General features: G+C 35.9%; 2 protein-coding genes across 2 annotated transcripts in view; one reads left to right on the top strand and one right to left on the bottom strand.

Moving 5' to 3' along the window:
• Positions 1 to 14,906, bottom strand: part of LOC131669890 (atrial natriuretic peptide-converting enzyme) — a 41,981-nt gene extending 27,075 nt beyond the window's left edge. Inside the window, exon 1 of the mRNA XM_058945082.1 lies at positions 14,791 to 14,906. Within this exon, the coding sequence (XP_058801065.1) occupies positions 14,791 to 14,835 (45 nt within the window). The 5' untranslated portion in view covers positions 14,836 to 14,906. The remainder of the gene's footprint in view (positions 1 to 14,790) is intronic.
• Positions 8,318 to 11,127, top strand: LOC131669891 (glucose dehydrogenase [FAD, quinone]-like). Its single transcript, XM_058945083.1, has 2 exons — positions 8,318 to 10,130; positions 10,202 to 11,127. The coding sequence occupies exons 1-2, from the start codon at positions 8,379 to 8,381 to the stop codon at positions 10,334 to 10,336; spliced, it is 1,887 nt and encodes a 628-aa protein (XP_058801066.1). The 5' UTR covers positions 8,318 to 8,378; the 3' UTR covers positions 10,337 to 11,127.
• Positions 14,907 to 23,287: the final 8,381 nt, after the last annotated feature.

Consider the following 23,287-nt stretch of genomic DNA (forward strand, 5'->3'; position numbering starts at 1 on the left):
TTTATTGAAACAAAGAAAGACAAAAACATGTTACAATCACAGATATATAAACTGACATACCAATCAACATGACAAAATTTTTACCTTAAATTTAACGTCATTTTGTAGTCGCAATCAATACAATTGTCGAAAATGAAGAGCGCTACACACATTATATTTGATGTACTTATGTAGTCTATTTTTAACAGCATGATGACTTATTGGTGCCCATTAGAATCTCCAAGTTGGCATGTTAAAGGTTCAAATAGTGTAATAAATAACAAAAAAATGCTCTAAATAACACTAGTTATACTAAATTTTCTGATAACTATCTTTGAGTAATCTTCCGTTCCGAAGGTATCATTAAAGTTTTATAAGGAGTGATGTTTGCGTTTCGTCGAACTAATGTAACTTCAATCGGAATTTGATAATTAATCAGATAATCGTAACTTTATAAAAAATAAAGAAAAACATTAAAAAACTCACACATTACCTACTTCTTTTAAACATTTATTAGAATGTGTGCAATGTTTACTTTGATTTATCCTTGAAACAATCATCTTGGCGAGATTTTTTCTGAAACAATGTATATAGTCACGCATCAGATTTTTGAATTATTTCGTAGTTTCTTTATTTCTTATTTTCGCCTACAAAGCGAAAATGCTTCATGAAAATAAACGTTAAGAAATAAATATAGTATTGGCCCAAAACGAATTTCGGTGGCACGCAATCGCTCACCATCTAAAAAAAAATAGTAACCACGGCCACAAGCTTGGAAATACAATTATCTTGGCAGAGCGAACAGAAAAAGGAAAGACAAAAATCCAGTAGCAGCTAAAGTGAGCGAGCGAGAAAAAGAAAGATCGCGTCGTCGTCGGCTGTAACGGTACATCAAAAAGACCTAATCCGCGCCCAAAGGTGCGTCGACCTGTTCACTGCTTCTCTGGCGTAAACAGTAGTAGCAGCTGCTACTGTTTGATCCCGTAAAAGGTGTCGATGATGTACGAGAGAAAAAAAACCAACGCGTACTTTCTAATAATACATACGTTTAATTCCACAGTATCTGGTGTTTTCTTAGAACAACAGTTAACTTTCTGCAATTCATCATCTTTCTGGAAAGTCAAGTTTGAGGATAAAAGTAATTTAACGAGAGAAAATCAACTCTTTAACAACAAAACAGTATTGAGCTCATTCATTTACAATGAGAGAAGATTCCTTACAACCGGAATGCGGCGACACATTTTTTCCCAAAAGTCTTCTTGGTCAGTGGAACAATAATAATAAAAAAAAAACTTTATATATATAACGAGCGTCGTCTAATTGACCAACATCTCATCCCGAGCGAGTATGTAGAGCGAGGAATAAGAAAACAAAAACGAAATCAAGAGAGTATACGTGCATGGCCGACTTTTCGCGTGAAAATCTCCGACCGTACTCACACACTTGCATGCAAATCGAAGTGAAGGCGAGAGAGAGATAACGGGAGAGCCGAGCGAGCGTATAGACTCGTCACTGGGCCACGAGGAGGAAGAGCAAGTAAGTGAACAAGGTCGCTGGACTTTGCCGTTGCGCTTTGGTTATTTAATGGATATGGCGCAGAGAGATTTTCAGTCTGGATGTCTTCTTCTTTTGGAATATACGTTAAATGCTTATCGTAGGAAAAAATTATCTCCACAGGCAAGATAATTTTTCAGCCTCGTAAAATTGGACCTTAGCTCCTTGAATTATACTCCGGCTTCGCGATTCTACGTTTCCTTCTAAAAGAGGAGATTGCCATATCAATTGAACGTTTGAATAGTATTACAATTATACAATGATAATTCGTCGATTCATTGGCGATGAAAAAAAAGACTCCCGGCGAAAAATGAATAAGCTATATAACTGAAAGTGTTTGAAACACAGAGAGAAATAGATCCTTTTAACAAAATTACCAATTTCATAACGCGTTGCGACCGCTATGACAATAAATGCAAACCACGGCGGAATGTGAGGGGAAAGCCATCCGTGAGCGTCTGAATTTACGAGGCGAACGTGCATTTTTGGGCTCCTCAATGAAAGTTCGAAGCCGTTTTCGCGAAAGGAATCTTTGTGGATCGAGTTTATACGTTTGCAATCATTCCACTTTCGAAAATGAAAATTGTTCGTCCTGCAGTTTTGTTTTTGAGAGAATTTCTAGATTTCAATTTTGTTGCAGTTTGAAAAGCAATTCTTTATTTTCTTTAATTGAGATTGAGTTTTGTAAAAAGATAACAGACGCTTCTTTACGGAGCATGAACTCAATATTCACTTCAACGTTAATTACATACGGATTTCCTTTAATGCGTTCTTCTCGAGTGATTTCAAAATTTACACGAACTTTATTTTGGTTACATAAATAAACAAAAAGTGTTCATTATAATACTAATTGAAAACGATTGATTTGGTTGATCTGGAATTTCGATGAAAATAATCTTGTATGACACTAAATATAACGATAAAAATCAAATGGAGGAAATTACATTTTTCGTTTTTTACATCGTAAAGTGAAAGAGGTATACGGGAAACGCAAACTAATCAACAGAATATTAAATTTGAAGAATGTTTATTGACAACGTGGAAACAAGAGAACATTCAATATTGAAATGTATTACCAATAGCATATAATATTGAGGTTATAGAAAATCACTACGTTGAAAAAATAATGTCTTCATTCTTATTTTGATTTTAGAATTTCTGAGGAATCAAAAATCTTCTTACTAAATAACAAATATAATCTTATCAGATGTTATTTAACTTACATATACATCCAGTACGTCATAATTTAAGCTTACCGGAAAAATTATTAAGTCTTGCGGCTCACCAGCAGTAAATTGGTTGTCGTTGATACCAAATTTTTTAATTTAGACAGCTTTTGGTATGTTATTCTAATGAAATCTTCATATTTCATCAGTAAAAACAGTGAATCTTATTTAAAAATCCAATAAGAATAAAGATAAATTAATACAGAAACATAAAAGAAGAAATTGTTTATAGCTAAGTTTGAATCCATTAAAAGAAGATAAGCATTACTTTCAACATAAACAGCTGCCCTTATCACTAATGAACAATAATATAAATGAACTAAAGAACTGAACGCTAAAACAATTATTCAAATTCTTAAAGAAAGCTATTTAAAATCATAAATGTGACTATGGCCAAATCATTGGTCAGTTACCTTTTCACTATCGTAATATTGTAATTTGGTGTAGATAAGCGGACTATTATTTTATTTTCATTTTTTGGTAAAAATAGATGAAAGAATACGGTGAAAATATGGAGATACAATCTTAAAAGTATAAATAATATTCATTGACGTACCAAAACGTAGGTGATGGTTTATAAGTTGAAAGATAAATGCTTATCATAAACATATCGTTAACGTTTGAATGAGCTTATTACCAATATTTCAAACATAATTTAACCTTCAGACATAAGTAATAATTCAATTTTGCGGTCTATTAAACTTTGTTTCACAGTTCATTAGCAGTAAGCGAATTATATTCTTGACGCTTATATTTCAGATTTTAATGACAATTAGTATTGAATGAGTTCAAGGAGATTTTCATAGCTAACAGATCAGAATATTTCTCATTGACAAATCGATATAAGCGTACAAAATTTTTTTATCGACAAGATTAAACCTGCATGCAAAAGATAAGTTCAGCTGTGTTATCGTACAACTTTCCGTGTCAATCAGTAGTGATATACGTTTGTGTGAAAACGGATCGTAAGAAGTTATTTTATGCCATATGGAGTTGATTCGAAAAATAAAAATGGCGAAACTATTTTTCATATTCGCTACACACTTGTCTATTTTTATTCATAGTACATCATGTTCTTATATGGGAACAGAAAAGTCTCTACGTCAAAATATAGTGGACGCATACCAAGGAAAACTCAAATTTTCAGATGAAACGTTACCATTTGAAGAAGATGAATTGTCAGATTCGACTCCAAAAAATTACAGTGAATACGACTTCATTGTCATTGGTGCAGGAAGTGCAGGAGCTACACTTGCGTCACGAATCAGTGAAGCAAAAAACGTGACGGTTCTGTTAATTGAAGCAGGTGGAAAGGAATACTCCTTCATGGATATACCTTCGATTGCTTTTGCCTTGCAAAAGAGCGATGAAGTTAACTGGAACTACACGACGGAAAGTTCGAACAAGTATTGCCTTGGCATGACGAATAATCAGTGTGTATGGCCAAGAGGAAAAGTTATGGGAGGAAGTAGTGTTCTCAATTTGATGATGGCGACTAGAGGAAATCGAAGAGACTACGATGAGTGGGCTGCTGAATCTGGAGATACCTCATGGTCTTACAGATATATGTTAAAATACTTTAAAAAGTTAGAAAGTTTTAGGGTGAACAATATTGAATATGATATGAAATTACATAATAAAAATGGACCAGTTCCTATTACTAGTCCTGACCGGATAGTGCTTACGGACGCTTTCATAGAAGCTGGAAAAGAGCTAGGATATTCTGAAGTAGACTACAATGGGATTGAACAAAGAGGCTTTTCATATATACAGTCGACAATATTTAAGGGTGAAAGATGGAGCTCGAACCGGGCGTATCTCCGACCAGCAAAATCAAGGAATAATCTTATTGTTACGCAACATAGCCAGGCACACAAAATTCTGATAGACGGTGCATCTAAAAATGCGTATGGAGTTCAATACTCCAAGCACAAAAAAATTTATGAAGTTAGAGCTAGAAAGGAAATAATTTTGAACGCTGGAGCGATAGATTCCCCGAAAATTCTTATGTTATCGGGAATCGGGCCCCAAAAACATTTACGAAAATTGAATATCAGAGTCATTAAAGATGCGCCAGTTGGTAAAAATTTGCAAGATCACATTGCCTGTAGTGGTTTAATTTTTAAAGTGAATGAATCAGCAGGTACAGACGTACCAAATTTTCTTGATCCTAACAGTTCTGCGATAAAAGACTATGTAAATTTCAAAACGGGACCATTAGCGATTGCTTTGAGTCAAGGCGGAATGTCTTATATGAATGTAGACAATCCTTCAAGTCTTTATCCTAATATAGAAATGATATTCATGGCTAATCAAGGAATAAAGGCATTTAGTTCAGAGACGGGAATAAAAGAAAATTTAAGAAATCAAATGAATGAAGATCAGTTTCCTCATTCAGCGTGGTCAATATGGCCAATGATACTGAGACCTCGAAGCAGTGGACAGATTCTTTTGAGAAGTATCGATCCATTTGACAAACCTATCATACATGCTAATTACTTATCAGATGCTGAAGATACCAGATTACTAATTAAAGGAATAAGAGCAGTAATTGAGTTAAGTAAAACTCGTGCATTCCAAAAACTTGGCACTCAGTTGTATCGAATTCCGTCGTCTTGTCCAGATTACGAATCAGATTCAGATCAGTATTGGGAGTGCTTATTGAGAACGTACACAAATACTGTATATCATTATTCAGGAACGTGTAAGATGGGTCGAGAAAATAGTAAGAGTTCTGTTGTCAATTCCAAGTTGAAAGTAAGATTAAAATAAATATTGATAAGTAATATATTTATATCTGACTTTAAACTTTTTATTATTCATATTTATAGGTTATTGGTATTAACAATCTGAGGGTAGCTGATGCATCCATTATGCCAAACATTATTAGCGGACATCCCAACATTCCAGCGATTGCTATTGGAGAAAAAGCTGCGGATATGATTAAGAAAGAATATGGGTTATAATACCTTTTCTAACAGACATACATATGATTTTCAATTTTATTATATCAAAACTATAATAATATAAAAAGTAAATGTAATAGTAAAAATGTTTCCGGCAAAGCTAGCAAATATTACATTTATTTGACATCATTGTCGTCTGCTTGTCACTGCTTGTCGCTGTCTACTCGCCGTTGTTCATCGTTGTGTATTCGTTGTTGCTCGTTGATACCTAAACATCGTTATTCATTATCATCGTTTAGGTTTTGACAAAATAATTTTGTTATTCCTCCCCTCCCTTGTTTACTTATTCCTTTACTTCTAGTTTTCTACACACACACACACACACACACACACACACACACACACACACACACACACACACACACACACACACACACACACACACACACACGCACACACGCACACGCACGCGCGCGCGCGCGCGCGCGCACTATCTTTCACCTCTATTCCCATGTTTTTAAAGTCTGTTATGTATTGTAAGGATTTTTATTTTACTCAGCAGACGGTTTAATCTTACTATTATTTTTATTTTAAGCGATATTATTTTCCTTGTCCCCATTCACTGTTTTATAAAATTTTTTAGAGAAGATTTCTTATTTCTTTTTCCTATCTTTCCTGCATGTTGTCACTCTTTTCATGAATATATATTTAAATAAATAAACAAAATAATAAATTTTTATAAATATATAGTTTATGGTAGCATTTTTTTCTTTCACGCCATTGCTCAGAGCATCCGATTTCGTATTTTGCTCTATTCGAGTGTTCTTTTCATTCTCGGTGTCATTTTGGCTACTCTATTTCTTATTTTTACTTCCTGTAGATTTTGCTTGTTGTTCTTTGCTCTCAGCTCTTCATTCAGATTTTCTATGTCTTTTCGATTTTCTATTCCAGTTGTTCCATGCTTAATTTTAATTCTGCTTCATTTCTTGTACTCGTCTTTGTCATGCTCATGAAATTTTCCCGACAGCTTTTCATTGTATCTTTTTACTCTCAGTAGGCTATTTTTTGTATTTAATTGTGATGCATACTGCCTTTTCTTAATTATTTTTCTCCTTTAATACTCTTTTGTACTTTTTAATGACTTTTATCAGTTATTCTTTCTGTATACCGCTTCTTCTACTCTGTTTCCATGTGCCTATGTCTGTTTTCTGTTTTACCAATAATCGGACGTACTTTCTGTAGTATTGATAGTTCACTGGTACCATCACTCTTATTTCTTAGTCCTGTTGTTTTTCTTTTTTATTACGCTCAATTTCCATATCACTTTCACTATTATTTCGCTTCTCTTCATTTGATTCTTTTGTAATTCCTGTTCTATCTTTTTTGTTTGCATCTATTTTCATTTGTCTGCCCTGGTACGATTTCACTATTTTTGAAACGCGACGGTTCTGTTGATTGAAGCTGGCGGAAAGGAATACTCTTTCATGGACATACCATCAATATTTTTTCCTTTGCAAAACAGCGATAAGGTTAACTGAAATTTTACGATGGAACGTTTGAATAACTATTGCCTCGACATGACAAATAATTAGTGTATATGGCCAAGAGGAAAAGTTAAAGGAGGAAGCAACGTTCTCAATTTTCTGATGGAGACTAGAGGTAATCGAAAGGACTGCAACGAGTGGGCCGCTGAATCTAGAGATCTATCGTAGTCGTATAAATTTATGTTAAAATATATCATAAAGTTAGAAAATTTTCAAGTAAATAATGTAGTGTATGATAAGAAGTTACAGAATGGTTTCCATTACTTGTCCTAACCGGATAGTATTCACGGACACTTTCATAAAAGCTTGAAAAGTATTAGGATATCCTGAAGTAAACTACAATGGGATTGATCAAAGAGGTTTTTTATATATACAGCAAACAATATTTAAAGGTGATCTATTATACAAGGATGTACTATTATACGAGACTCTGTAAGATGGAGTGGAAAAGTAATACGTTTCTTTATAATTAAAATGGAGATTCCATAAACGATTAATAAATATTATAATTGCATCAGTCTTTAATATTTCTTCTATTTGCAATTTTAAATTATTGGTATAAATAAATTAGGAGTAGTTGATGCATTTATCATGCCAAATCTAGTTACCGAAGATACAAATCTACTTATGATTGCTATCGGAATATAGAAATATAGAAATATATATAGAAAAAATTTCAGATTCCATCAAGGCAAACATAGATTCATTTAACTGTATTGTCAAAACAAATTAATTTTATCATTAAAACTTTTGGAACCTATTACAATTTATAATAAATCTTTGTGAGCTGTGATAAATAATATATTTTTCAATAATATAATTCATCATTAAAAAAAAATAAATATGAATAACGAAATTGTGCAATGTCATGTTATCTTAAATTACGATGAGTAATAACTATGTCGAACAATTTAACTTTCATTATCGCATTTGTGAAGATATTATATTATCTAGTTATTTGCTATTCCAGGTGGATCAACAGGAATAATTAATAACTAGATAAAATGTTATCATCAATACGTAATTATATGTAGTACTAAACAACTTTATTTTAAACTTAGCGGCGCGTAAAGTAACTTCAACTTCTCTCTAATAATATACATCATTATTTCTGTTTAAGTTAATAATCGATCTTAAAGATTTTCTAATTTTTTCAATTTAGCACTAAAATGATTCTGTTAACTTTGATGCACTTATTTAACTTCATATTGGCAAATAGTAATTTTTATTCACCTATGGGCTCACAACAGTCTTTACGGCAGAACATAAAGAAATTAACAAAAGGAAAATTGGATTTTTCCAGTAAATCATTACCATTTGACAAGAATGAACTATCAGATACCACTCCAAAAAATTACAGCAAGTACGACTTTGTTGTGATAGGAGCGGGAACTGCTGGATCAACTATTGCTTCACGGCTCAGTGAGATGAAAAATATAACAGTTTTATTAATCGAAGCCGGTGGAAAAGAATATTCTATTATTGATATACCGGGAATGGCTATTCCTCTTCAATACAGCAATGATATAAACTGGAAATATGAAACTGAAAGTTCTGATAGATATTGTCTCGGATTGGAAAATCACAAATGTAACTGGCCTAGAGGTAAAGTTATGGGAGGAAGTAGCGCTATTAATTACATGCTGGCAACTAGAGGTAATCAAAGAGATTACGATCAATGGGCAAACGCAACAGGAGACGAATCATGGTCTTTCAGAAATATGCTGAAATATTTTCAGAAAATGGAGCATTTTTACGAAAGAAATGTACCGGCAGATAGTGCATTTCACGGCACAAATGGCCCATTACATATAAGTGGTCCTCAACAAAAAAGCAAATTAACAGATGCATTTATTCAAGCAGGTAAGGAATTGCATTATCCCGAAGTTGATTACAACGGTCTCGAACAACGAGGCTTTTCATATCATCAATCGGCGATATATGAAGGCGAAAGATGGAGTAACAATAGAGCATATCTTCGATTAGCTAAAGGCAGAAAAAATCTCTTTGTAACTCAACACAGCCATGTGCATAAAATTTTGATAAATAAACATACAAAATCTGCATACGGTGTACGATATTCTAAAAATGGTAAAGTTTATGAGGTTAGCGCACAAAAAGAAATTATCCTATGTGCTGGTTCAGTGAATTCTCCACAAATTCTGATGCTTTCTGGTATTGGACCATCGAAGCACTTACGTGACATGAATATTGACGTGATTAAAGATGCTGCAGTTGGTGAAAATTTGATAGATCACATTGGATATACTGGAATAGCTTTCAAAGCGAATGATTTTACTGATTCTAATAATTTAAGCTTAGTCGATCCGAAAAATCCTGCGTTAAAAAATTATCTAAAGTCTAGAACTGGACCACTGGCATTAGGACTGAATTCTGGTGGAATAGCATTTATCAACGTAGACGATGCAAACAAATCTTATCCTAATTTAGAACTTCTTTTCAATTTATTCAGTAGTTTGAAAGATCCTTTGTTTGCTACAACATTTGGAGTAAATAAGGAATATCAGAAACAATTGTTTACTAATGAAGCGAATGGTAATTCTTGGACGATTTGGCCAATCGTGATAAAGCCTTATAGTCGCGGGAAAATACTTTTGAGTAGCAATAACCCATTTGATAAGCTTAAAATTTATCCCAATTATTTAGAAGATTCTCGAGATGTTCAAGTTTTGGTGAAAGGTATAAGAATGGTAATTAAATTGAGCCAAACTAAAGCGTTTCAAGAACAAGGTTCAAAAATGTACGAAGTTCCGTTGCCCTGTGATAATCACAAAGAAGATTCAGATGAGTATTGGGAGTGTGCTGCAAGAACGTATACTGGTACAATTTATCATCCTGTAGGAACATGCAAGATGGGTCGAGAAGATGACAATAGTTCAGTTGTAAATTCCCAACTAAAAGTAAAATTACTAAAACGTTTTATAAATACTTTGATTGCTTGATATTTTATTAATGACATTAATATTTGCAGGTTATTGGTGTGAAAGGTCTTAGAATAGTTGATGCTTCTGTAATGCCAGATATAATTTGTGGACATACCAACATTCCTGTTACTGCAATTGCTGAGAAAGCTTATGATATAATTAAGAAAGATTATGATTTTTAAACAAAATACCAATAATGATAATGTGGTATGTTTCCGTGAATATTTATACTACAAGTAATTTTATTTTTCGCACAAGCATAAGATAAGATAATAGTACGAGACTATTGCCGTAACGATATTTGAGTTACAAAAAAATAATTAGTAATTTTATAATCAGCTTATTTATTTGTTTGTTACTTTTTAATGAACTTAGATGTTCTGAAATAAAATCCCCTAAAACGATTCCAACTATTTAGAAAATTTGTTTAACTTTTAATTTGACAGTGAATAGAATCCATAGATCTAAGGCTAAGAACTTATATTAGTAGCAGCGACCAAATGACTACGTAAAAGTAGTCCGAATATTTCACGAGTAGAACCCCTCCCCCCACAACTTATAACCAAAAAAACATCCTTGAATATTGGCATATATATCCTTAGCACAATCGCCTTTGGTGAGAAATTTATGGATTTAATTAAAAAGAAACATGGTTACTATAGCAATGGTATAGTTGTCTTGTTATAATAGTGCGAATCAACTCGTTTAAAATAATACATTTCGATACTAGTGCGAGAAACTAATTTCAGCATCGTGTAGACGTTTAAAAAAATATGGATAAATATCTCAGTGATTGTTAATATGAGGCAAGCAATGGATTTGATCAAAATTAAGTAAAATTATTAGAAGCCTGAAGATTTCACTTTTTACTTAAATAAACGTAAATAAACTGTTTGTTCCGTTAATTTGACGCACTTATAAAACCAGTTTGTGAATATAACAAGTTTAAAAATAAAATTGCATATCAACTCAAAATTTATGAGATATTGTCAATAATGAATGTGTAAGTTCAATCTCGTAACCAACTAATAAGTTTTTCATTTTATGTATTGATTTTTTTATTCAAACGTAAAAAGTATTCTATACCTATAGAAATTCTGATTCATATCAATCGATAAATTCGTTTTTTTATTAAAACAAGTCTTTTTCTTAGAAAGTTGTAGAAATAAATTTATGATTAATACGTTTACCTAAAGCACACTTTGAATATTTATGAACATTTTAACCCACTTGTAATAGTCTCGACAGAAACTTGAAGTTTCCCATCGAAGTGAAAGTAAATTGCGACGTGCCTCGGAACTGCATCTTCCAAACAAAAGAAAAATACGCTCCATTTGAAAGTGCAATAAAAACGAAAAAATACACGCGGGTAACCACATGTCTCAACAGACAACTCATCACTTGGATATTAGCATATTACAAGAAAAAAAATGAAAGACAGCTCCTCGTCTCTTAATTAACCGAAAGGAATCGTATTCGATCATCTTTCCTCGCAACAATGGAGATTTTTCGTTGGACAATAGCATCAGGTGAATTTTCATCCTAGATAGACATCAGTACGAGATACTTCTCACTTTAGAGACTCCGGAAAGCGAAATTCGGGCTACAAGATAGGCATCATCGTGAGAACATAAACTGACACGTATGTGTTGCATACTCATTATCTCATTCTCAGAGGGTGCATTTTTCGTCTTTTGTCTCTTTTACTATTTTCTCGTTAACGACTGTTTTGAGTATTCGCAAGTAATCTTGAACTTTTGCAATGTTGATAAGATTTTAATGCATTGGAGCTCATTGTAAAACTATTAGACTGGCGCGTGTACTTTTTAGCTTAGCTTTCTTTTCTTTCTACTAACTTGATAACGAGAGTTCAAGTCTGTTGATACACTTGACATTTTTACAGGGTAAAACATTATTTTCTCATAAACAGAGTAATTCAATTTAGAAATTCGTTATATAAAGTTTCGCACCGGTAAAATTCATTATTTGTACGCCGGATAATAGTAAAGTGAAAATTCGAGGTTACGGAGACAAAGTTGTTAATCATCATCAACCTCTAGCATCAAGTCTTTATATAAGAAACCACTGGAAATTGACTTTTTCTTTCGGGTGATCGTGAGATTTGCTTTGTCAGACGGTGTTTAACATTCCCAAAGCAATGACAATTTCATTTCGTCAAACTTTCCAATGCTATCACGTGCTGTCTTTTTTGTGACTTTGGAAACAACTTGAGGAAGTGAATTACTGTTTCTTTTATTATACTTAATTAACTAAGGTGCTTTTTACTTTTCTCTCATTAAAAATTAAGCTTCAACAAGAATGAATCGATAAATAGAAAAGTACCATTCTAGTATATTAAACTTAATTAATTATCATAATTTTATAATTAATTCAGAGGTAGAATAACAGTACGAGAATTTTGAAAGGATCATCCATTAATCATACATTAATCAGATCTGCGAGCAAAACGTCCATTAGTTTGCACTCGATAATCTGCGTTAAAGAAACTTTTACTCTCACCAAAAACAGACAAAACAAAGTCATCCTATTGACATCAAACAAATCTCGCACTAAAACGACTTTCATCTAATTTCCATTTTGAATCGCGTACAAGAAACTCGACACCCCCGTCGTTTTTCTCACGTAACCTACCCGCGCGTATATACATACACATGAAATCTCAATTTCGCGCGGTGCGCTCTGCGCGCAGTGAAAGTGGCAAGTCACGAACTTTTGGCGCCGGGATAAATTTTCGTGCGCGCAAGCGTTCGCTATCGATCCGCGAGCTCGCGAAAGCAGTATACGCGCGAAGCGAGTTGTAGTAGTAGTAATAGTAGTAGTAGGGACTTGATAAGTGCACTGGCTTAGCTTGCATTTTCTATCTGTCCTGACTAGACGAGAGTTGGATAATGAGTTGAGAGTGCGGGGATTAAGGTAAAACGTCACTTTGCCTGTAGTTTGAGAGATCTGTTTTGTTTGAAGTCGCTTTTCCGGGATTCCAAACTTCCCCGATACTTAGTTGTCGTTTTTTTTTTTACCGTTCGCTCGTTTTATTATCGTGTTTTTTAAATGTTTCCCTAAACGTACATCGTCCAGCGAGCTTCATACGATTACTGGAGGAAGTAATTATTACAAACTAAAGCGAAGAATAACGTGCAAATAATTTAAATGAGCTAATTCAAATGTACCAAAGAAAATATTTTACATAATCAAAAAACAATTTTACGATAAAGTTTATACGAAATTTCGTGATGTACAAAATGATTCATTTATAAAATTACTGTTCTTTCTTTCAAATCCTAATATATTTCGAATTTGGCATTTGAATTTCTAATATCTTGGAAGGGGCCGAGTAAATTAATCCATTTAATGAATGAAAACTAGCAGTATTCAATTATAATTCACGGAAAACTTCCTTCAAAATTATACTTGTTGTTTTGAAAAGAAGCTCTCAGTCAAAAGCCATAATTGGCATTAATCTCAACTCCCTCCCAAGAGAGCTTTATCACATTACAAAGAAAAGAGCATAGGGTTATGATGGCATATTTCTATAGTAAATATGAACGCGTGAGACAGTCGAGCTGGAATAATACACGACATACCAGCATATCAAGATCACGACCAAAACTACTACTGCCAGTCTTGGGATTTGAAATCGGGTTACTACATTCAATTCCAGTGATCCAGACATTCTCTCGTCGAAAATCAGCCTTCGCCTCTCAGCAGCACGCGAGCGGTCATATCTTTACCGGCTTCACCTTTCACGTACAGATTTCGAGCTTTTTTCTGCTTCTGTTGCGATTTTAAGCGCTCTCTGGCAGAGAAGTATTTCTATAATCTCTGCTCGGGGATGCCGTTACGAATGTACCAGAAACGTTGAAAGAAACGATAGCAATTTTTTTATGTCAAAGTTTAACGACGCGGCACATCGCGTAGATACTTTTATGTTGACCTGTGCCATTTTGTGTGAATCAGATTTATGTGCAGTAGGTTTTTTCGATCTCAACTGAAAATAGAAATACTAAAAGTTGTTAAGATCTCACGGAACTTGTTCATCGATAAAAATTGTGCAGAGTTGCCATACAGCTAGGTTTCCTTATTATAATAATATATTTGATAATATATAAGTCTAAGATGAGTAGAGATTTTAGTATAAAGTTTCAAGCAACTGGAATTCAACTAATCCAAATTTTAAGACCTTTCATGAACATTCACTCGGCGTTATTAGCAAAAATACAATTTTTTTACTCTCTTATTATCGTATAAGTTATATGGGTGAAATTTATATGGTTTGCAAGATGGTTCGAGTATTAGGTGAAACTAAACTCCTAAAATTTATTCAAATTTAAATTTCACTTAAAGATCATTTCGAATGGACAAAAGTCTTCCAAGTCTGTCTTCATTAAGCCTGAAATTCCGGAGAAGTTTGGAAAGGAGGCTTGCAAAGGATCTTGAAAATCTTTAACTTTTCAAAATTCTTACGAAATTGTAAAGTTTTTTGGGATTTGTTCGCGATACTTTCAAGAAAGTAGGCCAATGTCCACAACCATGTCCTCGAAAATTAAAGATAGTTTAACATTATAGCGCCAGATAAATTGTTAACTCACACAGGCATTACAGTAAATTTCACACTGACCTTGGAATCCCAGGAAGTCTTCCTCTTGTGTTCCATCGCGACCATCTTCACCCACTTGTCTTCTTGCCGAATAAAATCTGCCTGCAGCTCCCGAGAATACGCAACAACATCAAAGAAAAATCACTATTCACAGAACAACAGCGCACTCGGCATCTCTTTTTCTTGTTGCCGCTGCGTCGCAAAGAAAAAAACAGTCCAACTGGTGAAAAAGTCGTTCTCGGCGCGGCGCGATTAGCGCCTCCTGCTATCCTTCTCAACGTCCAAATTGCCTTCAGCGCCTGAAACATTAAAGGATAACGATGGAGAGAATCAATTATGAGTGACGTAGCACATCTCTTAACTGTTTTTATCGTAATGACGCAACGGTACTTGATATATTTTTCGGGCGTGGCAAAAAGCTCACCGAAAATTTACATTCTATTTTCATTACAGGTCTACGATTGAGAAGAGACAACGGTAAATCAACAGTTATTCTTTCTCGAGCAATCGTCATCGTCAGTTTTCTCGACTTGGCAATAGAGTGCAGTAGTCCAATTAGCCTTATATAGTATAAGACGTCGCGCGCAGTAAAATTAATAATCGGACTTGTTTCGCCCGTCGGATTTGCCCATTGAGAAACTACACAGCCAACTCGCGTATAGAGCGTTAAAAGCGACTTATTACGGCCTTTTCTCGCCCGAGATAGGCACCTCGTTAGCTTGGTCCATTGTGCGCTCGCGGCATTTTCGCGAGGAGCTTTGCTAATTAACGAACTTATTGTGCTTCTTCGTTTTCAAAGAAGCATCTTCGACGCAAAGTTCGCTCTTTCCGTAAGTTTGCATAAGCCATTAAATATTTGTTGCTTCCGCGAAACTTTGAACCAAATATCGCTCGTAAATCTTTTTTGAAAAATAGTGAGCTTGAGTGACTGCTTCTGGCTTCATACTGACGTTTGTAATGGAGAATGAAGTTCGAAGCGTTCTATAATTAACATTCGGCCGACAGGCTTTTCCAAATTTTATTATAACCATCCTGTCGATCGATTTTTTCCGTGTAATATTTCTGGGAATAAAATAACAAGATAAGAAGCTTCTTTCATAAAATTCATTTCAATATCTGCAAATTAACTCTCTCTCCGCCAGTGCGGAGGCTGTGAAATTTTCGTTGTCCGACAAACTATTCACCAAACTTGCAAGAAACGTTGGATTTTATTTTCTCCTGGACAAACAATACCCAAAAACCGGTCGGCTTCGCTCAGTACCATTACGAGCAAACATTGCCAACAACGCAAAGAAAGCTAGTAAGACAAGCATTAAGCACGAGTATAAAGCCAATTAAAAATGGCGAAAAAAGGCACATAATAGCCCGGACTCTTCGGAGGATGCGCTCCGATATCGCGAGAGAAAGCAGCATGCAGTAGCGACGTTAATGGCTTGCTTTCCGCGAAGCTATATCGAGAGTGGTGAAATCGCGTTAATTAGGATTAAACTGCGCGCGCGTGCCGCCGATTTTCCTGGCGCGTTGCCCCCTGGTGCGCGCGGACGGACGACGGTGTTTTGGCAATAGGCGGCGAAGGACGGGCTCGATGTGGCAAAACTCAGGCCGTTCGGATTGTCGCACGAATTCTCTTTTGTCGTTTACTCGCACTTCACTTCTAAACTCTTTATTAGTGACAAAGAAAGGTCAGCGTTTTGCAATCGCAACGCGGATCGATTTATCTGTCGGAGCGCGTGAGAAACCCACGGCGAGAGCGTTACGCAATTTTAAAGACGGAATTTTTGGAGTGACACTTCGTTGCTGTCTCGATAATCAAACTCATTGTGCTTGTCAATGATGCGCAATAAAAATCACATCCTGGAAAACCATCGTTTTACAATGTCATTCGTGTCATCTTTTCATAAAAAAGCTCGGTTTTTTTATGATTCAGTATCAATGGCTGTGCAATGCCTACTAATTAAATATGTTCTTGACGATTAAAAAAAATTGTAAATATATTTTTTTCCATCGTAAATTTAATTACCGATCTTGAACTGAAAAACAAACGCACACACACGCACACAAAAGTGGATCATTTTCTTTCCATTAACGAAAACAATGGGACAATCCATGGCAAACTTTCTACTCGGAACGATTTGTTGAACAACCTGCGGCGCGCGACAACACTATATAAGAAATCATATGCGCATTGATGCCTCGCAGCGTTTCTAAACGCTACCGCCTTGGATGGTTTGCTTTCAATAACAGTATGCGCGCGTCTTAAACCGTGCATAGCCAATCTCCCGTGTAATGATCCCATTGTAAGGGTACACATTTTCTGGGTTGGTTATTACGGACCTCCACAGGCTCTTTCGCGGTATATCGGCGTAAAGAAAATAGCTCAAAAGTCTGCCTACATTACAACGCGACTTTCCTTTGTGTGCCACATTATATTGTACGAAAGTTTGTTGTTGCTGCACGTAGCTTCGTTTTACGGAACTTTGAATACTTAATTTTGCGTGTCGAGGGGTATATGCAAAATTAACGTCTCATGACAGGTACTTCCGAAGCTATATCACTCATGTAATGGAGAATTTCAAACACGTGTGCAAGAGATCACATTGGAATCGATAATTGTAAAACTAGGCTAACAAAGAAGAAAAAAAGAAAAAGCCCTCCACCAAAAGTACTAAAAGTGAAAAATCCTCAAAGTTGGTAAGGTAATTTTTTTCCCGTTCACTCGAAACAAAAGCCGTGCACGCGAAAATTCACCGCTTTATGGGTAAAGTTCAGCCCGACAGCAGAGGCAAAAGATGTTTACCGCTACGCGACACCTTTTTTCCTCCGTTCCCGTAAGAGTAAAACAAAAAGTGTCAAGTTGACGGACGTACAGTTGTAATATATCTGAGAACTGAAGAGAGAGAAGGTCAAAGGGTCGCGGCCTTTGTATCGCGGACGCATATACACGATTGCCATGCTTGGTTTTCACAACGCCATTGACCAAGGATACATCTGCAAAAAGCACTGGTATAAATTTTGAGATTGACACTCACGTTATTCTTTAATTTTACAATCGAAGATAAATCCTATCACCACAAGTCACAAAAAAAAAATAAAAGAAGCGCACCAAAATCACTGAACGTGCGTATGAAAAAACGGAACATAGACAACCGCGCGGCTTGACACGCGGCGTTCGACTGAGTAAAAGGCCCCAGCTGGTTCTCGCACGTGAGGCCCATTTCTATCCCCTCCCCCTCTCTCTTTCTCCGGCTGTTTGATGTTTCGCGCGCGAGCGCGTGCACCGTGTCTTTTTCAGTATTTTTATATCACTCGAGCATGAAAGTGCTGCAGCTTTTCTGCAATTGCTACATAACTCGTAGCGATTTGTCACGGAACTGGCTATCAATTTTTTCAACGGTCGCTCTCTGATATCTCACGGCAAATGTTTATAATCGATTTGTCATTCTCCTCGAGTAGAGAAAAAAAAACATTTATTTATGAGAAAGCATCTGTATGCTGAAACTTGGCGAAAGAGAAGAAAAGATAGCTCACATAAAAAATAGTCCGCGTGAAACGGTAAATGCTTGAAGAAACAAAAATGAAACTTTTTGAATTCACAGTTACAGGCATCGACACTCGGAGCGTACACGAGTAAAAAGTGTACAGGCCGCACTTTCGAGCGTGAAAAACAGGCACGAAAAAAATTGTGCGATTTTAGCGATCGGTGAAAGGGCATTTTTGACTCGCGCGCGTAGTGTCGAAACAACAAAGCGCGAAGCAAGCGTACCCAAGCCATTTTCTCCACGCAGTCCGCAGAACTGTTGCGCGGTGAGAAGCCCAAGTTTTCCGAGGAAGCAAACAATCGCGCGCTTTTGCACACGCGTCGAAAGAAAGGATATATGGCGTGAGAGCAAAGCCGCCCTTTTGCTTTGAAAAATTGTCATTCATAATGCGTGAACGGGTTGACCTATGGGCTTGCCGCTCTGCTTCGTCTTCTCGTGTTTATACTTTTATCTTCTCCGCTGTATTGCGTATAATTTGCTTAGACAATCCTCATTGACGTGCATTGTAGTCTCCGGAAATTTTTTTTTTTTTTATTTTATTTTCGTTCGCATGCTAAAAATTTTCAATGCTTTGTTTACTATCGCTCGTCGAGTTTTCGCTGAATGGTGTGCTTACATTTTTTGTAGAATTGTTGATCCACATCGACTGCAATTTTTTGGAAGAGACATAGAAAATTCATCCAGCCCGCATTTATATTTCACACAAATAATATTTCATTAGAATAAGATTTAGTGTAAAAAAAACGCAGGCCCATAAATAAATGTTAACGTAAGAGCATACAAGTACACCGGGTAAAGTCAGTGATCATCTCTCGTCGGAAGAATTCCGGCTTCTCTTAGTCTTCGTTGCGGAGCTATGTCGGAACTGAACCGGTACGTGGTATCATTTGCTATTATATGAGACGTACATGTTGGCATACACACAATTATTTTTATTCTAGATCTCTCAACTATTATACGGTTACACCATGAAAAAATTCAATCAAAAGCGGCCCTTACGTTTTCTTTTATTTATGCTAATCAACGTTACTAAAGATAAAACTAATATTTAGGCGCGAGTCTCGATTGATCAACTTAAAGTCAATACTCTGCAAATAATTTACACACAAAATATAACTCTGTATCATTATGAACGAAGAAGGGAGAATCCATTGGAAAATATTTTTTTTCTTTTTTTTTACACTAATGAACGTAACGAAAGGTATGAAACTGACAATGAGAGGCTATATTTTCAATCGATTAAGTTGAAGATAGGTTTCCAATTCGCAAGTAATTTGCGGATGAAATGACGCAGAAACCACGCGGAAGGTCTTTACACAGCGATTAGTATCCAAGCCGTGGATCGTAAACGCTGAGGTTAAGGAAATTTTTCATTGAACGAGCCCACGGTAGATTGCTTTTCAATTTTACAATCGTCAACGATCAGCCGTACTGCAAAACGCTTTCGTTTACGTATCCTTTCATCAAATGATCAAACATCCATTCGCTCTGAAATAACAAGGCACTTGAGAGTAAGCAGCCAAAAACGAAAAAAAAGTCAGTTCGACCCCTCGGCCCGTCACTCTCCAACATAAACCCACGTCTCGGCCGCTGAGTCTTGCACGCTTGCAGTCTATACATAAAGCCTGCTCGGGTGGACTTTCACGTGGGAGCTGCTCCGCCTTGCATAAAAGCGCTTTTATATACATACGGGGTCACACGCGCTCGTCTACACGTTCGTGTAACCTTTAGGATTATTTTCTGCATCGTCGCTGGCTTGTAGCTCACCCTACCCGTAATTTTTTTTCTCTTTATTTTTTAATTGACCGCAACGTCGTGTACGTACATGCGTGATTTGCACGCCTCTTTTATTGCGGCTTCTTTCCGCTGCTTGACGCTTGATTAATTTTTCTTTTCTTCTTGATTTGTCGCTAGAATGTGTGCTTGAAGCGCTGGGATTATGATTTATACATACTTTTTTTTCTTTTCTCTGCGCCGGTGGTTTTAGTACCTCGGTAAAAATAAATATCGACTGAGTTCTTACAGACTTAAAGAAAAAAATATATGTTATCGTTTATTATTAATCGCATATTTTTCAAAATTTATACATTTAGATATTAAACGGCACTTTTCTTATGATAGATTAAATTTTGCTTCCTTGAATTTTAACACCAACTTGCATCTCGTAAGCTCACTATGCAAGCGAGTTTGGATTGCTTGCCGCAGCTGTAAAATTCGTGCACTTTTTCTGAATAATTTTGAATTTCATTATAAACTCTCTGTGAAAGTATAGCATACAAGTCGGGTAGTAGCGAAGGAAATATATACGTATGAATAGTAAGTGTATATTTATTTCAACAAGACTAGAGTAAAGATAACTCAATGTCAGCTGTGTGAGCGACTATAGGCTAATGCCGAAACACTTTATTCAATAGCGAGAGGTATCAAAGGCACACATTTTCAAGACATGCATATATATACTAGGTGCTCCTAAATGGAGGCTACACGAAGAGCCGTTTGTAAATATGCGTCTTGCAGTTATTCACATTCGAGCGATATACGTATTAAAATATAATGAGATATGAATATTTGAACTTTTCGACATTCTCACTTATATTACAAATGTTATTATAAATAAAATCGTTTATAATCTACAGTTACGAAAATGTGGAACTGAAATTGTTTACCAAAACGATTAATGTTGCTATCTTTTCGGATTCGCTGTGAGACTGAAAAAATGCATTTTTAATGACGTAACGCTGGAAGGTTCCGTCGGCATAGAGCAAGAAATTGTAATTTCGACGAGAAATCCAAAAGCCATTTCGACGCGTTATTCAAAATGGAAAAATTTTGGTATTTAATTTTCTGTAAACAGGCGTTTTCTTTTAGCTTTGCAACGATAATTTAAGTAAAATTGATAAAAAGACAATTGATTTGCATACAAAAATAAAAACCGGCGACATTATCGTTGGAATATGCGATCATGCATTTTAATACACAGACTGTCCCAGCGCTGTTATCCGCGACAACATTGACTGTATAACAAGAGGCGCGCATCCTGCTTTCTATTTGGAATTCAACGAAATCCAGCGCTATAGAGCCGTAGCAGTCGTGTTAATCATTAAGCTTACAGTATAATTTCCAACAACAAAGGCTCATTTCCATCGCTGCTGCCGCCACCTCTTTCGCATTAAAGCAATCCAAACTCACCTGAGCAAAGAATCACAACGAGCGTATTGAAAAAAAAAAAAAAACAACAAGTCAGAGAGAATCTCAACCCTCGTGAAATAAAAATCAAAGAGCAGCAGTGGGCATTAAAATCTCAGAGTCGCCCGAGATCTAGGTCAAATGATAAGGCTCCGAAAGTATAAGAAAAAGAAACATTCTCCGTTTTTTCGTGCTTATCTAAGCTGCACAGCCGAGCGTTGATGAGGATGCAATGCTCGCCGATGCATGGGGATTTATATGCACGCTCCCTCGGCTGCTTTGAGCCTCTCTGTGTGCGTATATGAGCGGAGATGAGGCGTGGACTGTTTGATAAGCTCCTGCGAGAGATTGCATGTTGTGTTATTGATGCTCGTATCGAACCCGTCAATCGGCACCGTATACTTATCATACTGAAATCATTCGAGCGATTTTCACATTGAACGGAATACACGCACGTCGCGCATGTTAAATGATTTATTCTGTCGGCTTCGCGCACCATCTCGAAATCTCGCCGGCGATAGGCGCTACTTACCCGGACACGCGCGTGCAGGCGATATACGAGAGAAAAAAAACAATTACTCAATAACCCAATCTCACCTCCCCATGCGAACATGAAATTGATCGTCAATTAACTCCGGTGTCGCAGACACAAGTGAAGTATTTCATCATATAAGGATGAGCGATTGATAGTTTTCTTACAGTTCCGTTCAGTATCGCATGCAAACGCGCTAATTTTTATTTTTTATCTTGCGGGAAATACCAAGCTGAAAGTATAAAAGGACAATGCGTGCTCGAAACGTTGGCAACAGTGAAATACCATCTTTCATTCGCGAACCAAAGTTTTAAACGTCAATGCGTAGACGCGAGGTGCGTTGAACTCGAATAAACAGTTATACGAATCCACGTCGAAAGCTCGGCGTATTGCGGTGATCGCGCGTTTGGAGTGCTGAAAATCTATATTAAGCCGGCTGCCCGAAAAAAATAGATGGCGCACAGCGAAACATGGCACGTCAATTATGAAAGTGGATGGTATGCCTCCCTTGCGCCGTTGTGGGCTACTGCGAGATCGGCTGAAAATGCAGGAGCCCAAGGGGCAAGGCAGAAAGGAGCTTGGAAACTCCCCTGGCTCCCAAAGGCAATGATGTTCCTTTAAAAACCTTCATTTCAGTTTTATTATTTCGACTCTCCCTTTTTATTATCAATCACATTTTAACCATGTAACGTTAGCTTCGTCATACTTCATACAACTTGTCGGAGGTTCGGCTTTTTCGTGTAAGCATCATTCGGATTGAGGGAAAAGATTTAAAACCGCATTCCGAATGTTTTTCAATTATTGATAGTACCGAATTATATAAAAATAGAGACATTGATTGTTGCTTCCGTACGGTGTGTTGCGAAGCGACTTTCTTTGTCGTAATGAGAAATTCATGGAAGATTTATACTATATTGTAAACAATTAGTATAGAATAAATTTATCTGATGCGAAAATTGTGATATACAGTGCAGCCCACATATCAAACTTACTTTCAACTATAGTTTTATTATATATATATATATATATATATATATATATATATATATATATATATATATAATTCATGTGATTGTCTATAAATAATTCAAGCGTTATTCCCGAATTTTAAGATGTTTTGGAATAACGATGCGAAGATAATTTTGTTTGTCCACCAAATTCTGAACAAATTTCTGAATTTTGAAATGAACTAATTATAAATTTTTTATAATTAACGAATTAACTACTATAAATCTTTAATCAATTTACGTAATAAAAGTAG

Source organism: Phymastichus coffea, unplaced genomic scaffold (assembly GCF_024137745.1).
Source record: "Phymastichus coffea isolate CEN01 unplaced genomic scaffold, Cenicafe_Pcof_1.1 PCOF00098, whole genome shotgun sequence".
Classification (NCBI taxonomy): Eukaryota; Metazoa; Arthropoda; class Insecta; order Hymenoptera; family Eulophidae; genus Phymastichus; species Phymastichus coffea.